Below are 16,512 nucleotides of genomic sequence, written 5' to 3'. Positions count from 1 at the left end.
CATATGTGAGGACTACCATCCTGCTTGTCCTGTGAGAAAGCATGTAGCACATTTAAAACTAATCGGAGAAATTTATTTTTCACTCAACACACAAAAAACTCTGGAATTTGTTGCCAGAGGATGTGGTTAGTTCAGTTAGTGTAGCTGGGTTTAAATAAGGTTTGGATAAGTTCTTGGAGGAGAATTCCATTACCTGCTATTAATCAAATTGACTTAGAAAATAGCTGCTGCTATTACTAGCATGGAATGTACTTGGTTTTTGAGTACTTGCAGCCTGGATTGGCCACTGTTGAAACAGGATGCTAGGCTTGATGGACGCTTGGTCTGACTTAGTAACCTAAGAAATTGCCATACTATCTAAGTTTCTTCATGTGTAATATCTGATTCCCCGCAACTTCCAATCTTATTCCAAATGAACCCCATGTTCGTTTGTGTTCACTCTCTCTCGCTATAATCTATCTATATAGTGTTGGTTGGTCAGTCGGTCGCTCATGTATCTGTGGCTACCAAGTGACTCCCAGGACAGTGCAAGGTACTCAAGTGCTAAGACAATATGCTCTTTAAAGCACTGTTAGACACACACAGACACCCAAACACTCTCATGCATACACATATAGACAGGCACCTACATGCATATAGGTTGCTATTAACCAGAAAACTTGAGCAATGCTGGGTAATGCTCTGACTGCAAAGCCTGGTCTCTCATGCTCCCACAACAGGGATAGGCAGGCACATATACAGAGGTGCACACAAGCTCACATCCACCAGCTTGTACATGCAAACACACAGGCACCCACAAACATATGCCCCCAAACACACACAAACAGATATCGCCCCCCACCTCAGGCTATTACAGACTAGACTATCTAAAGCAGTGCTGGGCACTTTTTGCTAGTTAAGCTTATAAAACAGTATAAACAGCATTAAATATTTAAAAACATGGAGTATTCACTGCACTTCTTTAGCTGTATAAAGAAGAGAATACTTACATTTATTTCATTTGCCTTGGCAATTGCTTTCTGCTGAAAACAGTATCCTTTCAAAGCATGAGTCAGACTCTCTGTAAGGGTTATTATTGAATATGCTTCGTTGTCCGAATCAATCTCAAAGGTTTCCTGCCATATATATAAAAAAGCATTTTATTCTCTCATTACTTAGAATGCTACACAGATCTAGTTTAAATTAACTTATAAAGAACTAACAATGAACAATTTTGTGATATTTTCCATTTTTTAGTCTAGCTTGTCATTTTAACTAGATCTATTACTAGTAATCTGAAATCATAAAGGAGCTTTCATTCAAACAGAACATCAGAATCTGGTTCAAGTGTGAAAGTACGAAAGTATCAGATTTTTCAACTTTTCCTTTACTAGCTACTATTTCTACAATGTAGTTATAAAATTAACAGGTGTTCTCCTAGGACATTAGGATGTTAGTCCTCACACTTGGGTGACATCAGATGGAGCCTGGCACAGAAAACTTCTGTCAGTTTCTAGAAACTTTGGCTGGCACACTGAATATGTCCAGCATGCCACTATCCCTGCATCCATGTGGGGTCTCTCTCCAGTCTTGTACATAGATACGAGAAAACAAAAAAATAAACCAACCAGGAGAAACCCAACTCCGCAGGATGGCAGGCGGGTTTCATGAAGTCTAATATCCTGCTGTCCTAGGAGAACATCTGTTACAGGCAAGCAACTTTGCTTTCTCCTAGGACAAGCACGATGGTAGTCCTCACACATGGGTGAATCCCTAGCTACAGGCTGGACCCAATCCAGCGGGACCAATAGACAACAAACCAGGTGCCAATGGGCACAACAACAGAGATGCTATTGGTAACAGTGGGTACTGCCTAAACTAAAAACAGGGGCCTATGGTAGGAAAAGTTGGGTTCACAGCTGAAAGAGATTTCTCAGGACAGATTGGCAGAATCTAACTCGCCGGCCATCCCTGTCCAAACAGTGTGCAGCGAAGATATTTCAAGAACTCCATGTCGCAGCCCTGCAAATCTCTCCCATCAGAACTGCACACAGGTGGGCAACAGATGCCGCCACGGCCCTTACAGAGTGCACGTTGGCGTGGCCCTCTAGCTGCAGTCCCGCCTGGTCATAGCAGAAGGAGATTGTCTTTTTCCACCTAACTGCGACTAACAGCTGGGTGGACAGCCTGTAGCCTACTCTACGGTCCTCTTACAATCCAACATGTGCAGCGCCCCCTCTCCCGGGCTAGCATGAGGCCAGGGGAAGAAGGTAGGTAGGACTACAGATTGGTTAAGATGGAAATCTGTAACCACCATCGGTAAGACCTTAGGGTGTGTGCGCAGAACCACCCCATCGTGGAAGAACCTCATATAGGGTGGATAAGTCACCAAGGTGTGCAACTCACTGACTCTGCACGCCGACGTGACCACTATCAAGATGACAACCTTCCATGTCAAATGCTTGAGCGCGCACGAGTGCAGCACCTCAAACAGCAGCTTCATCAGCTGGGTCAGCACCATATTCAGGTCCCAAGAAACCACTGGGGACCACAGCTGAAGCAGCCTCTGCATGAACCGCCCCACGATAGGGTGCACCAAGATGGGCGAACCGTCCACCTCCTGGTGATAGGCTCCTATAGCACTGAGATGCACCCGAAAGGCATTGGTCTTAAATCCCACTTCTGAGAGGTGCAGCAGATAGTCTTGGAGTTGTAGGATAGGGCAAGAGAAGGGATCGAGGCCCTTCTACTCATACCAGATGGCAAACCTCTTCTATTTTAAGGCATAAGACTTCCCAGGGGACTGCTTTCTTGAAGCAACCAGGACCCAGGCTATGTCCTCTGAAAGGTCCAGAGGCTGTAGGATCAACAACAGAGGACCAGACTAAAGTGTTAATTTATCTTATAGCCGATATACTTAAAGTAGACATGACTTATCACAACCACTAAGTAATATTTAATATGAAACTATGTTACAGTATTTGATGGCACCTGTTTAGTTAATATAATTCAACACATTTAAGTTTGAAATTATGTGCCTTATTGTGAACCGTTGTGACGGCAACTAGCTTAACGACGGTATAGAAAAGATTTTAAATAAATAAATCCATGCCGTGAGAGACAGGGCATGGAGGTTGGGATGGCGCAGCCTGCCCTGTTTCCTGGGGAGAGGAGGTCTAAGGCCATCCCCAAACGGATCGGGCTCCGCCTGGACAGTTCTCGCATAAGATAGAAACGAGCACTTGTCTCGACCAATGCAGGGCAACAAGGATCATGGACCCCTGGGTCCTGGAGAGGCTTCAGGGAAGTCTTTGTCACTAATGGAAAGAGGCGGATAGGCACAAAGGAGGCCCATCCCCCAATGGATGACAAAGGCGCCCGTGGGTGGCATGCCGTCCCAACCAGGACAGAGAGCAGTACCCAGGGACCCTTTGCATTACTGAGGGAGGCAAACAGGTCCACATCTGGATTCCCCCCAGAGACAGAAGATCCAGTCTGCTACCTCCTGTTTCAGGGACCACTCGTTGGGCCGGAAGGTGTGACTCAGCTGGTCCACTAGGGTGTTCTCTGAGCCCGCCTAGTCCATGGCCCTGAGAAACATCCCATGCGCCACCGCCCAGCTCCAGATTTGAACTGCTTCCTAACAAGGAAAGGATCTAGTACCCCCCCTGCTTGTTGATATACCACAATGGCCACTTGGTTTGTCTGTTCGAACGAGGATGATCTTGTTGGCCAAGCGATCCCCAGAAAGGCCCACAGTGCATACTGGATCACTCTTAGCTCCAAGAGGTTTATCTGAAACTGCGCCTCCTGTGCGGAAGCCATCGGTATAGGCTCCCCAACCAAAGTGGGACGCATCAGTGGAAAGCACAACCTGAGGTGAGGGTGATCAGAAGGGAATACCCCACTCCAGGTTCAGTGGGGATGTCCACCAAGTCAGGGAAGTCCTGAGTGAGAGGGACACCTGGATGCGAACCTGAAGGCCCGCAGTGGCCTGTCTCCACTGGGAGCGCAAGGCCCACTGGGCTCGGCGCATATTTATTTTTATATTCCGCTTTTCGCACTTTCTTTTTTCAGCACTTCAAAGTGGATTACATTCAGGTACTGTAGGCATATGTAGACGGGCAAAAGGAGCAACATCTACGGTCGCAGCCATGTGTCCTAGAAACTGCAACATACGCCTCGCCGTTACTAGTCTGCACTGTTGAATTTTCCCCCGCCAGGGAAGCCAGGGCATGTGCCCTGGTTGTGCAGCATGAAGGCCTTTGCCTGTGTCGCATCCAGCATGGTCCCGATGAAAGCCAGCCTCGACAATAGGCGGAGATTTACTTCGGGTAGTTTATTAAAAACCCCAGTTGCTCCAGGACCTGAATGATATTGCGAAGTGCACACAGTGCATTGGCCTATGTGTCACTCTGGACCAGCCAGTCATCCAGATATGGAAACACCTGGACCCCTAGCTGGCTCAGGTAAGCCCCCCCACCACAGTTAGGCATTTTGTGAAAGCCAGCGGCACAGAGGCAAGGCTGAACGGCAGCACACGGTACTGAAATGCTGGAGCCCAACCACAAAGCAAAGGTACCTCCTGTGACTTGGGAGGATCACGATGTTGACGTATGCGTCCTTCAGGTCGAGGGTGCAAAGCCAGTCCACCTGGTTCAACAGGGGAATTATTGTGCCCAAGGATACTACCATCTTTAACTTTCCCTTTTTAGGAATCTGTTCAGGCCACAAATACAGAATGGGAGTGAGGTCTCCGGTTTTCTTTGGAATCAGGAAGAAATGGGAGTAAAACCCTTGACCCTGCTGCTCCTGAGGAACAGGTTCCACCACCCTGGCTGTTAGAAGGGCCAAGAGCCCCTCTAAGTAGTTTCTGGATGCAAGACAGGACCCCCGCTAACGGGGGGTCGGGGGAAAATCTGGTGGTATCCATGAGATTCAGCCCATAGCCACATCGGATTGATGGACAGCACCCACCGATCTGAAGTCCTGGCCAGCCACCGGTCCACGAAAAAGTGGAGGCCGGCTCCCGACTGGCGGGACCCCCGGGCACTGGATGAAGCGACTGGCATATGCACCCTCACCTGCCAGTCAAAATCCGTAGCAGGGGTGACCTTGGGGGGGCTGGTGTGGGCAGGGAACCCACTGTTGTCGGAATCTATCCCTGATGCTCACTTGCTGTGGTCTGGAGCGGGGGGGGAGCGGTGGGAAATACTTCCTTGCCTATAGAAAAGCTCCTTGCCCCTGTCTGGGATGACCTTTTGAAGAGGCCGGTGAGGCTGAGGCGCTGGCGGACAAGTGCTGAAGGGTCCTCATGGTGGTTCTTCAGCTGCGCGACTGCATCCTTGATCTCGCTGCTGAAAAGATTAATCGCCGGTGCAAGGCAAGTCAGTCAGTCTGAGACGTATTCGTATAAATGCCCGACTCAGGCTGAAATGGCTCAGGTCAGTCTGAGTTTCTTCATAACCAGAGTCTGTTTGAGTTAGGCCTAAGGCAGCAAAGGATTCTGGCCCCTGAGGCAGCAGCTGTTGAGCTGCGAAACTCGGCCTGAGTCAGGCATTTTTACGAATACATCTCTGCTTCAATAAAAAGTTTTGAAAAAGATCAAGGCATCTATCCCTTTGTGGTTCACCTGACGGCTATTATAGATCGCCTACCTCTGTTTTCTTGGACTAAAGTCAGTCAGTCTGTCCTGCACTTCCTGGCAAAGGTTCGAGGCCCGAAGCCAAGCTAGACAGCAGGCAGAAATACCAGCCCTGCTACACGCCCCCCGCCGTCTCAAAGACATCCTAGGCAGCACACGCACCTCATGCTTACCACATTCAAGGACCTGCTGGATGAGTGCCATGAGGGCCTCCTGTGGCTGCTTTGCCAGGCCATCCGCCACCTCCTGGACTTGTTTCCAGAAACTGTGGGTATATTGGGTCATGTATAGGAGGGTAGGAAGCAATACAGGCCACCAGCATGGAGCCTTGATACACTCTCCTACCCATGACATCCCATGCTCAATTGTCCTTACCCGGAGGGGCTGACGCATGGGTTTTTGATTGTTTTGCCTTCTTGCACTCAACCATCTACTGATGGGGAAGCTGGCACTTTTCAAAGCACACAGCCTGTTGCACGAGATACACCCCATCAGCCTTCCGGTTAACCGGGGCGATGGAGAGGGGGTGTTCCCAGAGCCGGAGGAGTAGTTCCCAGAAAATTTTGTGCACTGGCACCGCCATGACCCTCCTTCGGGATGCTGACGAACTGGAGGATCTCAAGCATTTTAAGGCAGGCATCCTCTTCCATCATGAGCTGGAAGGGAATAGCCTCTGCCACTGGGCAGAAGGTCAAGTCCTCTGGTGGAGAATGCAGGCATTCCTCCGAAGGGTAAGGATTTGATGGAAGGTCATCAGAGTCCACCGACAGAGGCATCCTGAAGCCAGGGCCCTCAGGCTCTTTGAGACTACTCTAAGAGTAGGGTTGTGGAGCCCAAAGCATATCCCTGGGTGCAGGCACGGGAGGGCCCAGGGGGGGGCCACAGGCACCACAGGGCTGTACCTGGCCTGGGAAGCGCTGGATGTGGTGCTGATGGACCCCTAGGTACACAGGGCACCAACGCACCCTCATCTCCTGAGGAATCCCCCACGAGGACTAGCTCGGATGCCTTGAGTTTCGGTGCCCAGCAGGTCACCAAGGGATCTCAAGGTCCCGGCATCAACTGCGTTGGGAGGACAGAGGAGGACGTCGAGGTGAATCCAGCAACAGTTCCAGCATGGTCACCACAGTCAGCATCGGCGCCGGCCCTCTAGCCTTCCATGAGAGGCAGGCTGAGAGGGAAGGGTTGGGCCCAACACCTCCCTCAAAGCCCCAAGGAAGGTTGATGTCTGGCAGCAAAACCAGTGCAGACTGCCCCATACCATCAATATCAAGGAAGGATGGGGCTTCCTTGTGTTAAAGCTGCTTAGGCGGCAGGGCGACACGCGCCATGGTCTTCACATGCCCAATCCGTTGCGCAGATGGGGACCGGTTGCAGATGTTTGCGGGATCTCCCTCGGTGCTCAGCCTGGTCTATTCCCAGTGCAGAGGATGACGAAGACTATCCTGAAGTCTGGGACTTCGAGGACGCCAAGACTGGTTGATCCCCGGAGCCCCCCTGCCCTGAAAGCTTAAGGGGTGGTAACAGAGGGATTGAGGGTAATCAGTTCCCCTCTGTCCTTGAGCGTTGATGGTGCAGACGTCGGAGTAAAGGGTTCTGACTTGCCCGAGCCAAACACTTTCTCCATTTTGCCCAGCCCTGACCTTACGGCCTTTCGGGGTCATCTGAGCACACAATACACAGCCGTGGACATCGTGTGACGCCCCCAGGAAGAGGTTATACACGTCATGTAGATCCGTTAGAGTCATAGTCCGGGGTCACTGGGGATATCGGCGAAAGCCCGCAAGCAGCCCATGAGGTGCACAGAGACTGAAAGGGCACAACAACCAGCGGATACGGGGAGAAGCGAAAAACTCACCAACTGAGAAGAACCCAATAGGGCCCGGAGAGAAACCCAGTGCAGGAAAAAAGCATGTGAAAATTGCACATAACTCACTTTTCCGAAAAAAGCACGAGCTCCACCTCCATGAGATGGATAGCTCCATGGAAAAGAAAGAACTGGAGGACTGACCCTGTGCAGATGCAAGGATAATGGCGTGCTGGGCATGCTCAGTATGCCAGCCAAAGTTTCTAGAAACTTCGACAGATGTTTTCCGTGCCGGGCTCCATCTGATGATGTCACCCATGTGTGAGAACTACAATCCTGCTTGTCCTAGGAGAAAATAAAAGATCTGCAGCTGAAGACTTTGCCATTGTACCTCTTTCTCTGATCCCCACACATTCATTCAGAAATCCTGTCTAAAAATCCTGGACATACTTCATAATTCTGGTCTGATATTTTAATAGCTCATCTTTAATAAGCATTGGTGATAATCATATAGTATGACTGTATATTTATCTGCTGCACAAATGGAAATTATGCATTTTGTAAATATTTCAAAAACAAAAGTTGAAAAAAAATAAAGGCTACTGAGTGCAGAAAACAAACAGGATAGATGCCTTCTGATGAACAATAACTACCACAGTGGAATGCCAAAATGGATTTTTTAAAAATTTATTTATTTTTTAATTTAAATCTTGGCTAAAGATTGTATGAACAATTATACACAGACTAAAGCCATACCCACACAGGTTGCTTGCAAAAGAGAGGGGGGGGGTCTGCCTTCAGTGTGTGCAAGTGTATGAATAGGAGTCTGACTGGGGGTGTATATGTGTGAATGTATGGGTGCCTGCCTGAGGCTGTATCTGTGTATGAGAACAAATGGGTGTCTTCCTGGGGTCTGATGTGTGAGAATAGGTGCCTGCCTGTGTGTGGTGTATGTGTGTGTGAGAATAAATTGGTACCTGCCTGCCTGGGGGTCTGTGTGTGTGAATGAATGTGTACATGCCTGGGGGATGGGGATGGAGCGGTGTGAGAATGAATGGGAGCTGCCTGGGGGTCAGTATGGGCATAATATCATGTAATCCACAAAAATGTATGTATATATTTAAGGAAACAAACAAATTGTCAAAATATGTTTTGTTCGTTTAACCTTTAACCTCTGGTTTGCTAGTAGACTGAATTACTGTGTCGTGAAATTATGTGTGTCTAAAATGTGTGTCACCAACATGAAAAGTCTGGAAAGCTCTGCCCTAGAGGAAATGCAAGATAGGGGAGATATGATAGAGACATTCAAATATCTCAAAGGTTGCCATACACAGGAGTTGAGCCTTTTTCAATGGAAAGGAGGCTTTTGAATAAGGGATCATGAGATAAGGTTGAAAGGAGGTAGACTCAGAAGTATTCTTCGGAAATAATTTTTTAAGGGTGGTGGATGTAGAATGGCCTCCCAGTGGAAGTGGTAGACACAAAACCAGTATTTGAATTCAAGAAAGCATGGGATAAATACAGGGGATCTCTAAGGAAGTGATGAGAATTATAATGCTAAATTAATTGAATGGATGGGCAGACTGGATGGGCCATACTGTCTTTTTCTGCTGTCATGTTTCTACAGTAAACCATCTTCCTCCCCCACCTAAGTTTTCCACCAGAAACTTATCCATCACGAACGAAAACTTGTAACACCTCAACATCCCTGAAATTCTATCACCTCTGGACCCACCCGAGGCCCTAAACAAATGCTGGAATGACCAATTCACCAAAGTCATCAATACCCTAGCTCCACTCAAAACCAAATGTTTGAAAAACCCTAGCAATTCACCATGGTTCCATGAGGAGCATTTCCCCCTCAAACAAAAATCTTGGCAACCTGAACCTGCATGGGAGAATCAACTCAGACAACTGTATTAAACAAGCAAAAATATATAGAACAGCCATTTGACTTGCAAAAAAACAAAAAACAAAAACAAAAAGAACACGTCTCCACGCATCTTAAGCTCTCAATGAACCATCCTGCCAAACTGTCTGAGCTGGTACAGCTTCAAACCCACACTATAACCATTCTACCCCCAACAGTAGACTTTACTGCAGAAGACTTTGGAAAATTCTCTGAAAAAATCATAGCAATCTGCTTGGCCTTCCTCCACATCCTTGCCAGAGACCCTACCCTGACTCCTTCAGGTACACAGCAACTCCTTCAAGACTGTGGCACTCTATCTTCAGTACCACCATCCCTAAAAGAGGGGGGAAGCCATCCTTCAGGATTATCAGCTAATCTCCCAGCCCACTCGACCCAATCCCACCCAGGTAGATCCGCATCTTAAAACAATTTGGTCCCTTGGCTATCCATTATAATAAACATGATCTTACTTCATGATTCCATTGTTGAGTCGCTTAAAAAGGCAGCAATCAAACCTATCCTTAAAAAACCTGGCTTGCACCTCAATATCCAGGACCAATACCAGCCAGTCTCTAGCCTTCCCTTCTTCTCTAGCAGGCCGATACAGGACAGTGCACTCTGGCAGAGTGCGCTGTTAACCCGTGTTTGGACGCACTAACTTTACCCCTTATTCAGTAAGGGGTAATAGCACGTCGAAAATGCGCGTCCAACCCCCACGAAACTAATAGCACCTGCAAATGCAAATGTATGTTGATGCCCTATTAGTCATTCCCGCGCGATTCAGTAAGTAAAATGTGCAGTCAAGCCGCACATTTTACTTTCAGAAATTAGCGCCTACCCAAAGGTAGGTGTTAATTTCTGCCGGCATGGCGATATTAAGTAGGAGGTCCCAAAAGTAAAGCAAATGTTGCTTACTTGTAACAGGTGTTCTCACAGGACAGCAGGATGTTAGTCCTCACATATGGGTGACATCACAGGATGGAGCCCAATCACGGAAAACTTCTGTCAAAGTTTCCAGAGCTTTGACTGGCCCCTACTAGGCATGCCCAGCATGGCACTAACCCTGCAGCCAGCAGGGGTCCCCCTTCAGTCTTATTTAAAAGCTACAGGCAGTGCCGAAAAATATAACAATAAAACGTTACGAACCCCACACCGCGGGGGGTGGGCGGGTTTCGTGAGGACTAACATCCTGCTGTCCTGCGAGAACACCTGTTACAGGGAACAACATTTGCTTTCTCACAGGACAAGCAGGATGGTAGTCCTCACATATGGGTGAGTACTGAGCTGAGGATGTCCGAACATGCACCAAATGTACCCAAAGGCATACAACAGGCACAACAACTGGAGTGGAATTTGGTAGAGGGCATCCTGAACCCCACCGGGCAGGTGGAAGGGTGTTGGTAAGTCACGTTGTAAATAGGTTATGAAGGATAGACTGGCCGAAGATGGAATCTTGTCTTCCGGCTTTGTCCAAGCAATAGCGGGCTGAAAAGGTGTGGAGAATGTCAGGAACCGGCACCGATCGTAGCTGTGCTACTGAAGTTGCCATGGCCCTCACAGAGTGTGCTTTGACACGGTCTTGAAATGGAATGCCTGTTTGCTGATAGCAAAAGGATATGTAGTCCGCCAACCAGGAGGAGAGAGTCTGCTTACCCAAACAATTGAGTGCTTTCCCTGTGGGCAGCTGTACGGTCTAGGTAGAATCCTAGAGCCCTTTTACAGTCAATGGTATACAGAGCCTGTTCTCCTGGATTGGCATGGGGCCTGGGGAAAAAGGAAGGTAGTATGATGGATTGATTGAGATAAAAATCCGAAACTACCTTAGTTAAGAATTTAGGGTGAGTGCGGAGTACCACCCGGTCCTGCAGAAGTTTAGTGTAAGGCGGATAGGTAACTAGAGCCTATAATTCACTAACTCTGCGGGCTGACATGATAGCCAAAAGAAAAATCCATAGCGAAGTTCACAAGAGTGAAGAGGCTCGAAAGGAGGTTTCATGAGCCGACCCAAAACCAGATTAAGGTCCCAAGAGGGGGCCGGAGGACGTAGTGGAGGCTTGATGTGGAGCAAGCCCTTCAAAAAAGGAGTTACAATGGGTTGTACTGATATAGGGACATCCCCGACACCTTTATGGAAGGCGGTTACCGCACTGACAAGCATTCTGACAGAAGAAGTCTTAAGACCTGACTCTGATAGATGCCAGAGATAGTCCAGAAACTTCGGGATTGGACAGGAAAAGGGGTCAAGGTAATGAGAAGATCATCATGACGTGAACCTTTTCCATTTGTAAGAGTAAGAATTTCTTGTGGAAGGCTTCCGTGAAGCAATCAAGACACGGGAAACTGGTTCATAAAGGTTAAGTGGCTGAAGGATTAACCTTTCAACATCTATGCTGTCAGGGACAAGGCATGAAGATTGGGATGGCGGAGGCACCCATTGTTTTCAGTGATCAGAAGCGGGTCAGTCCTTAAGGGAATGCGTCTGCGAATGGAGAGATCCTGAAGTATTGGAAACTACACTTGGAATGGCCAGTGAGGTGCTATCAAGATCATGGTTCCCTTGTCCTGACGAAACTTCACAAGAGTCTTTGAGAGAAGAGGAAGTGGAGGGAATGCATAGAGCAGACCGCCTGCCCATGAGAGGGAGAATGCGTCTCTGGGTTGAGAGCATTTGCTGCGAATGAGAGAGCAGCAGTTCTCTACTTTGCGGTTTTGAGGAGACCAAAGAGGTCTGTCCGAGGAGATCCCCATTGTTGGAATATGGAGTTCGCTACCGAGGGGTTGAGAGACCACTCGTGCGGTTGAAAGATGCGACTCAGCTTGTCTGCCAACACATTGTCCACTCCCGGCAAATAGGTGGCCCTGAGGTACATCAAATGGGAGAGAGCTTCCGCCCAAATCTGTGCAGCTTCCTGACACAGAAGGAAGGAGCCTGTGCCTCCCTGTTTGTTGATGTACCACATGGCCACCTGGTTGTCCGTCTGAATCAGGATGACTTGATTTGAGAGGCGATCCTGAAAAGCCCTGAGAGTATATCTGATTGCTCGAAGTTCCAGGAAATTTATTTGGTGTTTGGCTTCCTCTGGAGACCAAGATCCTTGTGTTTGCAGATTGGCCACATGGACTCCCCAGCTGAGGTTGGAAGCGTCGGCGGTGAGCGTGACTTGAGGGCTTGGAGCCTGGAAGGGCAAACCCTGGAGGAGATCGATCTGATTTTTCCACCAGGTGAGAGACAGACGAAGTGAGTCGGTGACGTGGAAAACTGTCGACAGGGACTGAATGGATTGAGTCCATTGTGACCTTAGAGTCCAGTGCATGAGTCTCATGGCCAAGTGGGCCATTGGTATGACGTGGACCGAGGATGCCATGTGTCCCAGAAGGATGATAAATTGGTGTGCAGTCGCAGAGTGCTGAGAATGCAGCTGGTGAGCAAGAGACACGAGAGATAGTGCTCACTGTCGAGGCAGGAAAGCCTTTGCCTGCAAAGTATCCAAGTCTGCCCCAATGAACATCAAGGTTTGAGATGGGACTAAATAGGATTTGTCGTAGTTGACGAGAAATCCTAATGAAATTAAGGTGTGTAATGTTACGATTGAGGGACGACAGAGCAGCTTGCTGAGTGGGAGCCCTGACTAACCAGTCGTCCAGATAGGGGTAGATGTGAACACCTTGAGTCCTGAGGAAGGCTGCAAAGACTACAAGGCATTTTGTGAAGACTCGTGGTGCAAATGCTAGGCCGAATGGAAGCACTCGGTATTGATAGTGCTTGGGGCCTACTAGAAGCCTCAGGTATTTGCGATGAGATGAGCTATCGCAATACGAGTGTATGCGTCCTGGAGGTCCAGAGAGCAGAGCCAGTCTCCTCTTTGTAGAAGAGGAAGAAGCGAGCCCAAGGTGACCATCTTGAACTTCTCTCGCTGGAGGTACTTGAGGGTCCATAGGTCCAGAATAGGACGAACGCCTCCAGATTTTTTGGGGATTAGAAAGTAACGGGAACAGAACCCTAGGCTGTGCTGAGAGTATGGTACCGGTTCTATTGCATTGGACTGGAGAAGGAGGGAGACCTCTTGATCCAGAAGAATGGAGTGATCGGATGTTCTCCACATCGGCAGAAGTGGGGAGTCCGGAAGCACGGGAGAGAAAGTTCAGATGGTACCGCTGAGCAATTATTGCCAATACCCAGTGGTCTGAGGTGATTGAGTGCCATATGTTGTGGAAGTGGCACAATCGACCTCCCTCTGGTATGTGAGGCAGTGGAATCTGGCTGCTGCTCTCTAGGTGGAAGTCAAAAACCTGAAGCAGGCCCTGGTTGAGGAACTGCTTGTGGCTTTTGTTTACGTGTTTGACGAGACTGTGCTTTTTGAAAAGGTCTCGTGGCACGGGATCTGGTTGGTGGTGGGTAGGACTTCTTCGGGCGGAAGGAGGACTTTTTAAGAGTCCTTCCTGAAGGGCTGTTTAGAAGAATAGTCGGAAGGCATCAGAGAGCTGTCTTAGGGTCACATGATGGACCTTTATTTCCGCCACCGTCCGTTGAATCTGTTCGCTAAACAGATTATCTCCTACACAAGGCAGGTCGGATAATCTGTCTTGTACTTCAGGGTGAAGGTCAGAAGACTTGAGCTAGGCCCACCTTCTCGCCGAAATAGCAGCTGCAGATACTCTAGTAAAGGTATCAAAGATATCATAAGATGTTCTGATCTCATGCTTGCCCTGCCTCAAAACCCTTGTTTACTAGGGTTTGGAGCTGTTCTTGAAATTGCTGAGGCAGGGAGTCCGACAAGTCTTGTATGTGCTTAAAAATGACCCTGTTATATTGGGTCATATAGAGCTGATAGGCGGCAATCTGGGAGATGAGCAGTGACCCTTGGAAGACTCGGCGACTAATGGCATCTAGGAACTTCTGTTCCTTGCCAGGGGGAAAAGAAGAGTGAGGCTTTGACCTCTTTGCTCTCTTCTGTGCAGACTCCACCACTACAGAGTGGTGATCTAATTGTGATTTCTGAAAGCCTGGAGCTGACTGCACCAAATAGGTAGTGTCAGCTTTCCTGTGGACTGGAGGAATGGAGCCAGGATGTTCCCAGTTCTTCTTCAGGAGATCCAGAAGAACCTGGTGGATAGGAATAGAGGTTATTACCTTCGAAGCATCCAGGAATTGGAGCAGCTCCATCATCTGGTGTCTATCATCCTGTTCAGTCTGCAACTGAAAGGGAACCAATTCAGACATTTCCTTCACAAAGTTTATAAAGGAGAGGTCCTCTGGAGGAAAACGCTTCCTACTTTCAGTGGGTGAAGTTAATCAGTGTCTGGCGAGGAATCATCAGTCCAGGTATCATAAGGATCAGCACCTGGCCCTCTAGGAACTAGAGGAGGACAGGTTGGTGGGATGCCTCAAAGTCCTGGTCTAGGCTCCGAAGGAATTATCGGAGGCACTGGTGCAGGCATCAATGGATGACTTGGTGGCGCCGGACGTATCGGCACCAATGGTTGAATTGGTGGTGAGGGACGTATCGGCATCGATGGCTGAGGCAGAACTCCCAATGGAGGGATGCGGAATGGTGTTTCTCCTCCCGATGACAATGTAAGCGGGGAGGGCACCGGAGCCAACGGAGACCCGGGATCCATCGGTGGAAAAGCAGCAATGAGCGCTTCCATCCTGGAGAGCAGCTTTGCCAACGCTGCCAGAATCGGGTCGGTGATCGATTCCGCAATTGGTACAGTGTTTGTGCCGGAGGAACCTGGAGTCGTTGCATCACCTTGCCGATGGCCTCCTGAACCATCCGGTCCAGTTCTTCTCGGAGACCTGGAGCAAGCAGCCCTGGCTCCGGAACAGAAGGAGGCGGCAGAGGCATAGCCGGAGGGACCACCATTAAAGGCGGAGTTGCGGCTCCCGATCAGCTGTCGGGTGAGTTTACCTCGGTGACCCGGTCGCAGAAACGGTCGGTGCCTTTTCTGAAGGGGGTTTCTTCGACAGTGGCTCGGACGATGGCGAGGTCGATGATTTCGCTCCCTCGATGGTCCGAGACTTACGGTGTCGATGGCGATGTTTGTCTCTACGATCCCCTCGGTCCTGAGGGGGATGAGAGGGTGACGAAGGCCGAGAAGTCGTCAATGCCGAGCGGTCAACGGCCGGTGATCGATGCTGGCGCGAAGTTGACTGTGCTGGCTCTGACGGTTTCGAGCATGGAAGAGAAGCTCCATAGTCTCCATTCTGGCCTTGCAACCTTTTGGTGTCATTAGGGCACATTTGGTGCAGGTCAAGACATCGTGCTCGCGTCCAAGACACATTACACAGACTTTATGAGGGTCTGTGATAGACATGGTGCGTGTACAGTCCGGGCACCAACGGAACCCCGACACCATGGCCATGGAAAAAAATCAAGCCGCGGTACGGTCGACGGCCAGTAGGCCGCGAGGGCCAAACTAGATGGTAATTGACGGAAAACGGGTAAAAACGTACCGGAGTACCACGGTCTTAAAAAAGGTAAAGGAGGGACCTCTGTGGGGCAAATTAACATTTAGTAATTCATGAGGAAAATTCCTGTCAGGAATCTCTGCAGAGCTCCTTTACCGCGAGGCTACTGCTGCGCGGAAAAAAGAAGACTGAAGGGGGACTCCAGCTGGTTGCAGGGTTAGTGCCATGCTGGGCATGCCCAGTAGGGGCCAGTCAAAGTTCTGGAAACTTTGACAGACGTTTTCCGTGATGGGGCTCCATCCTGTGATGTCACCCATATGTGAGGACTACCATCCTGCTTGTCCTGTGAGAAAAAATAATTAAAAATTTAAAAAATTTAAATATTTAAAATCGGCCCGCAGCTTGAAAACTGGAAGCTCAATTTTGCCGGCGTCCAGTTTCTGAACCCGTGGCTGTCAGCGGGTTTGAGAACAGATGCCGGCAAAATTGAGCGTCGGCTGTCAAACTCACTGACAGCCACCGCTCCTGTCAAAAAAAGAGGCACTAGGGACGAGCTAGTGTCCCTGGCGCCTCTTTTTACTGCGAGCCCTCATTTGAATAATAAATCGCGCACACATGAAAGCGGGCGCTCGCCTGCTCTCCCGGAACTTTTATTATATTGGCCTGTAAGTTAGTAGAAAGCAGAGTTGCTTACTTGTCACAGGTGCTCTCTGAGGACAGCAGGATGTCGGCCCTCACACACATGGGGTGACAGCATCAGA

At 49.1% G+C, this 16,512-nt stretch overlaps 1 protein-coding gene across 2 annotated transcripts in view; it reads right to left on the bottom strand.

The window, feature by feature from the left end:
- The window catches only part of LOC115084727, a 793,897-nt gene that overhangs the window by 203,454 nt on the left and 573,931 nt on the right, over positions 1–16,512 (bottom strand). For both annotated transcript variants that reach the window (XM_029589965.1, XM_029589966.1), the window contains one exon: positions 990–1,115. In XM_029589965.1, coding sequence (XP_029445825.1) covers positions 990–1,115 — 126 coding nt within the window. The remainder of the gene's footprint in view (positions 1–989; positions 1,116–16,512) is intronic.

This window comes from Rhinatrema bivittatum, chromosome 2 (genome assembly GCF_901001135.1).
Source record: "Rhinatrema bivittatum chromosome 2, aRhiBiv1.1, whole genome shotgun sequence".
NCBI lineage: Eukaryota > Metazoa > Chordata > Amphibia > Gymnophiona > Rhinatrematidae > Rhinatrema > Rhinatrema bivittatum.
This window is presented reverse-complemented; position numbering and strand designations above follow the sequence as displayed.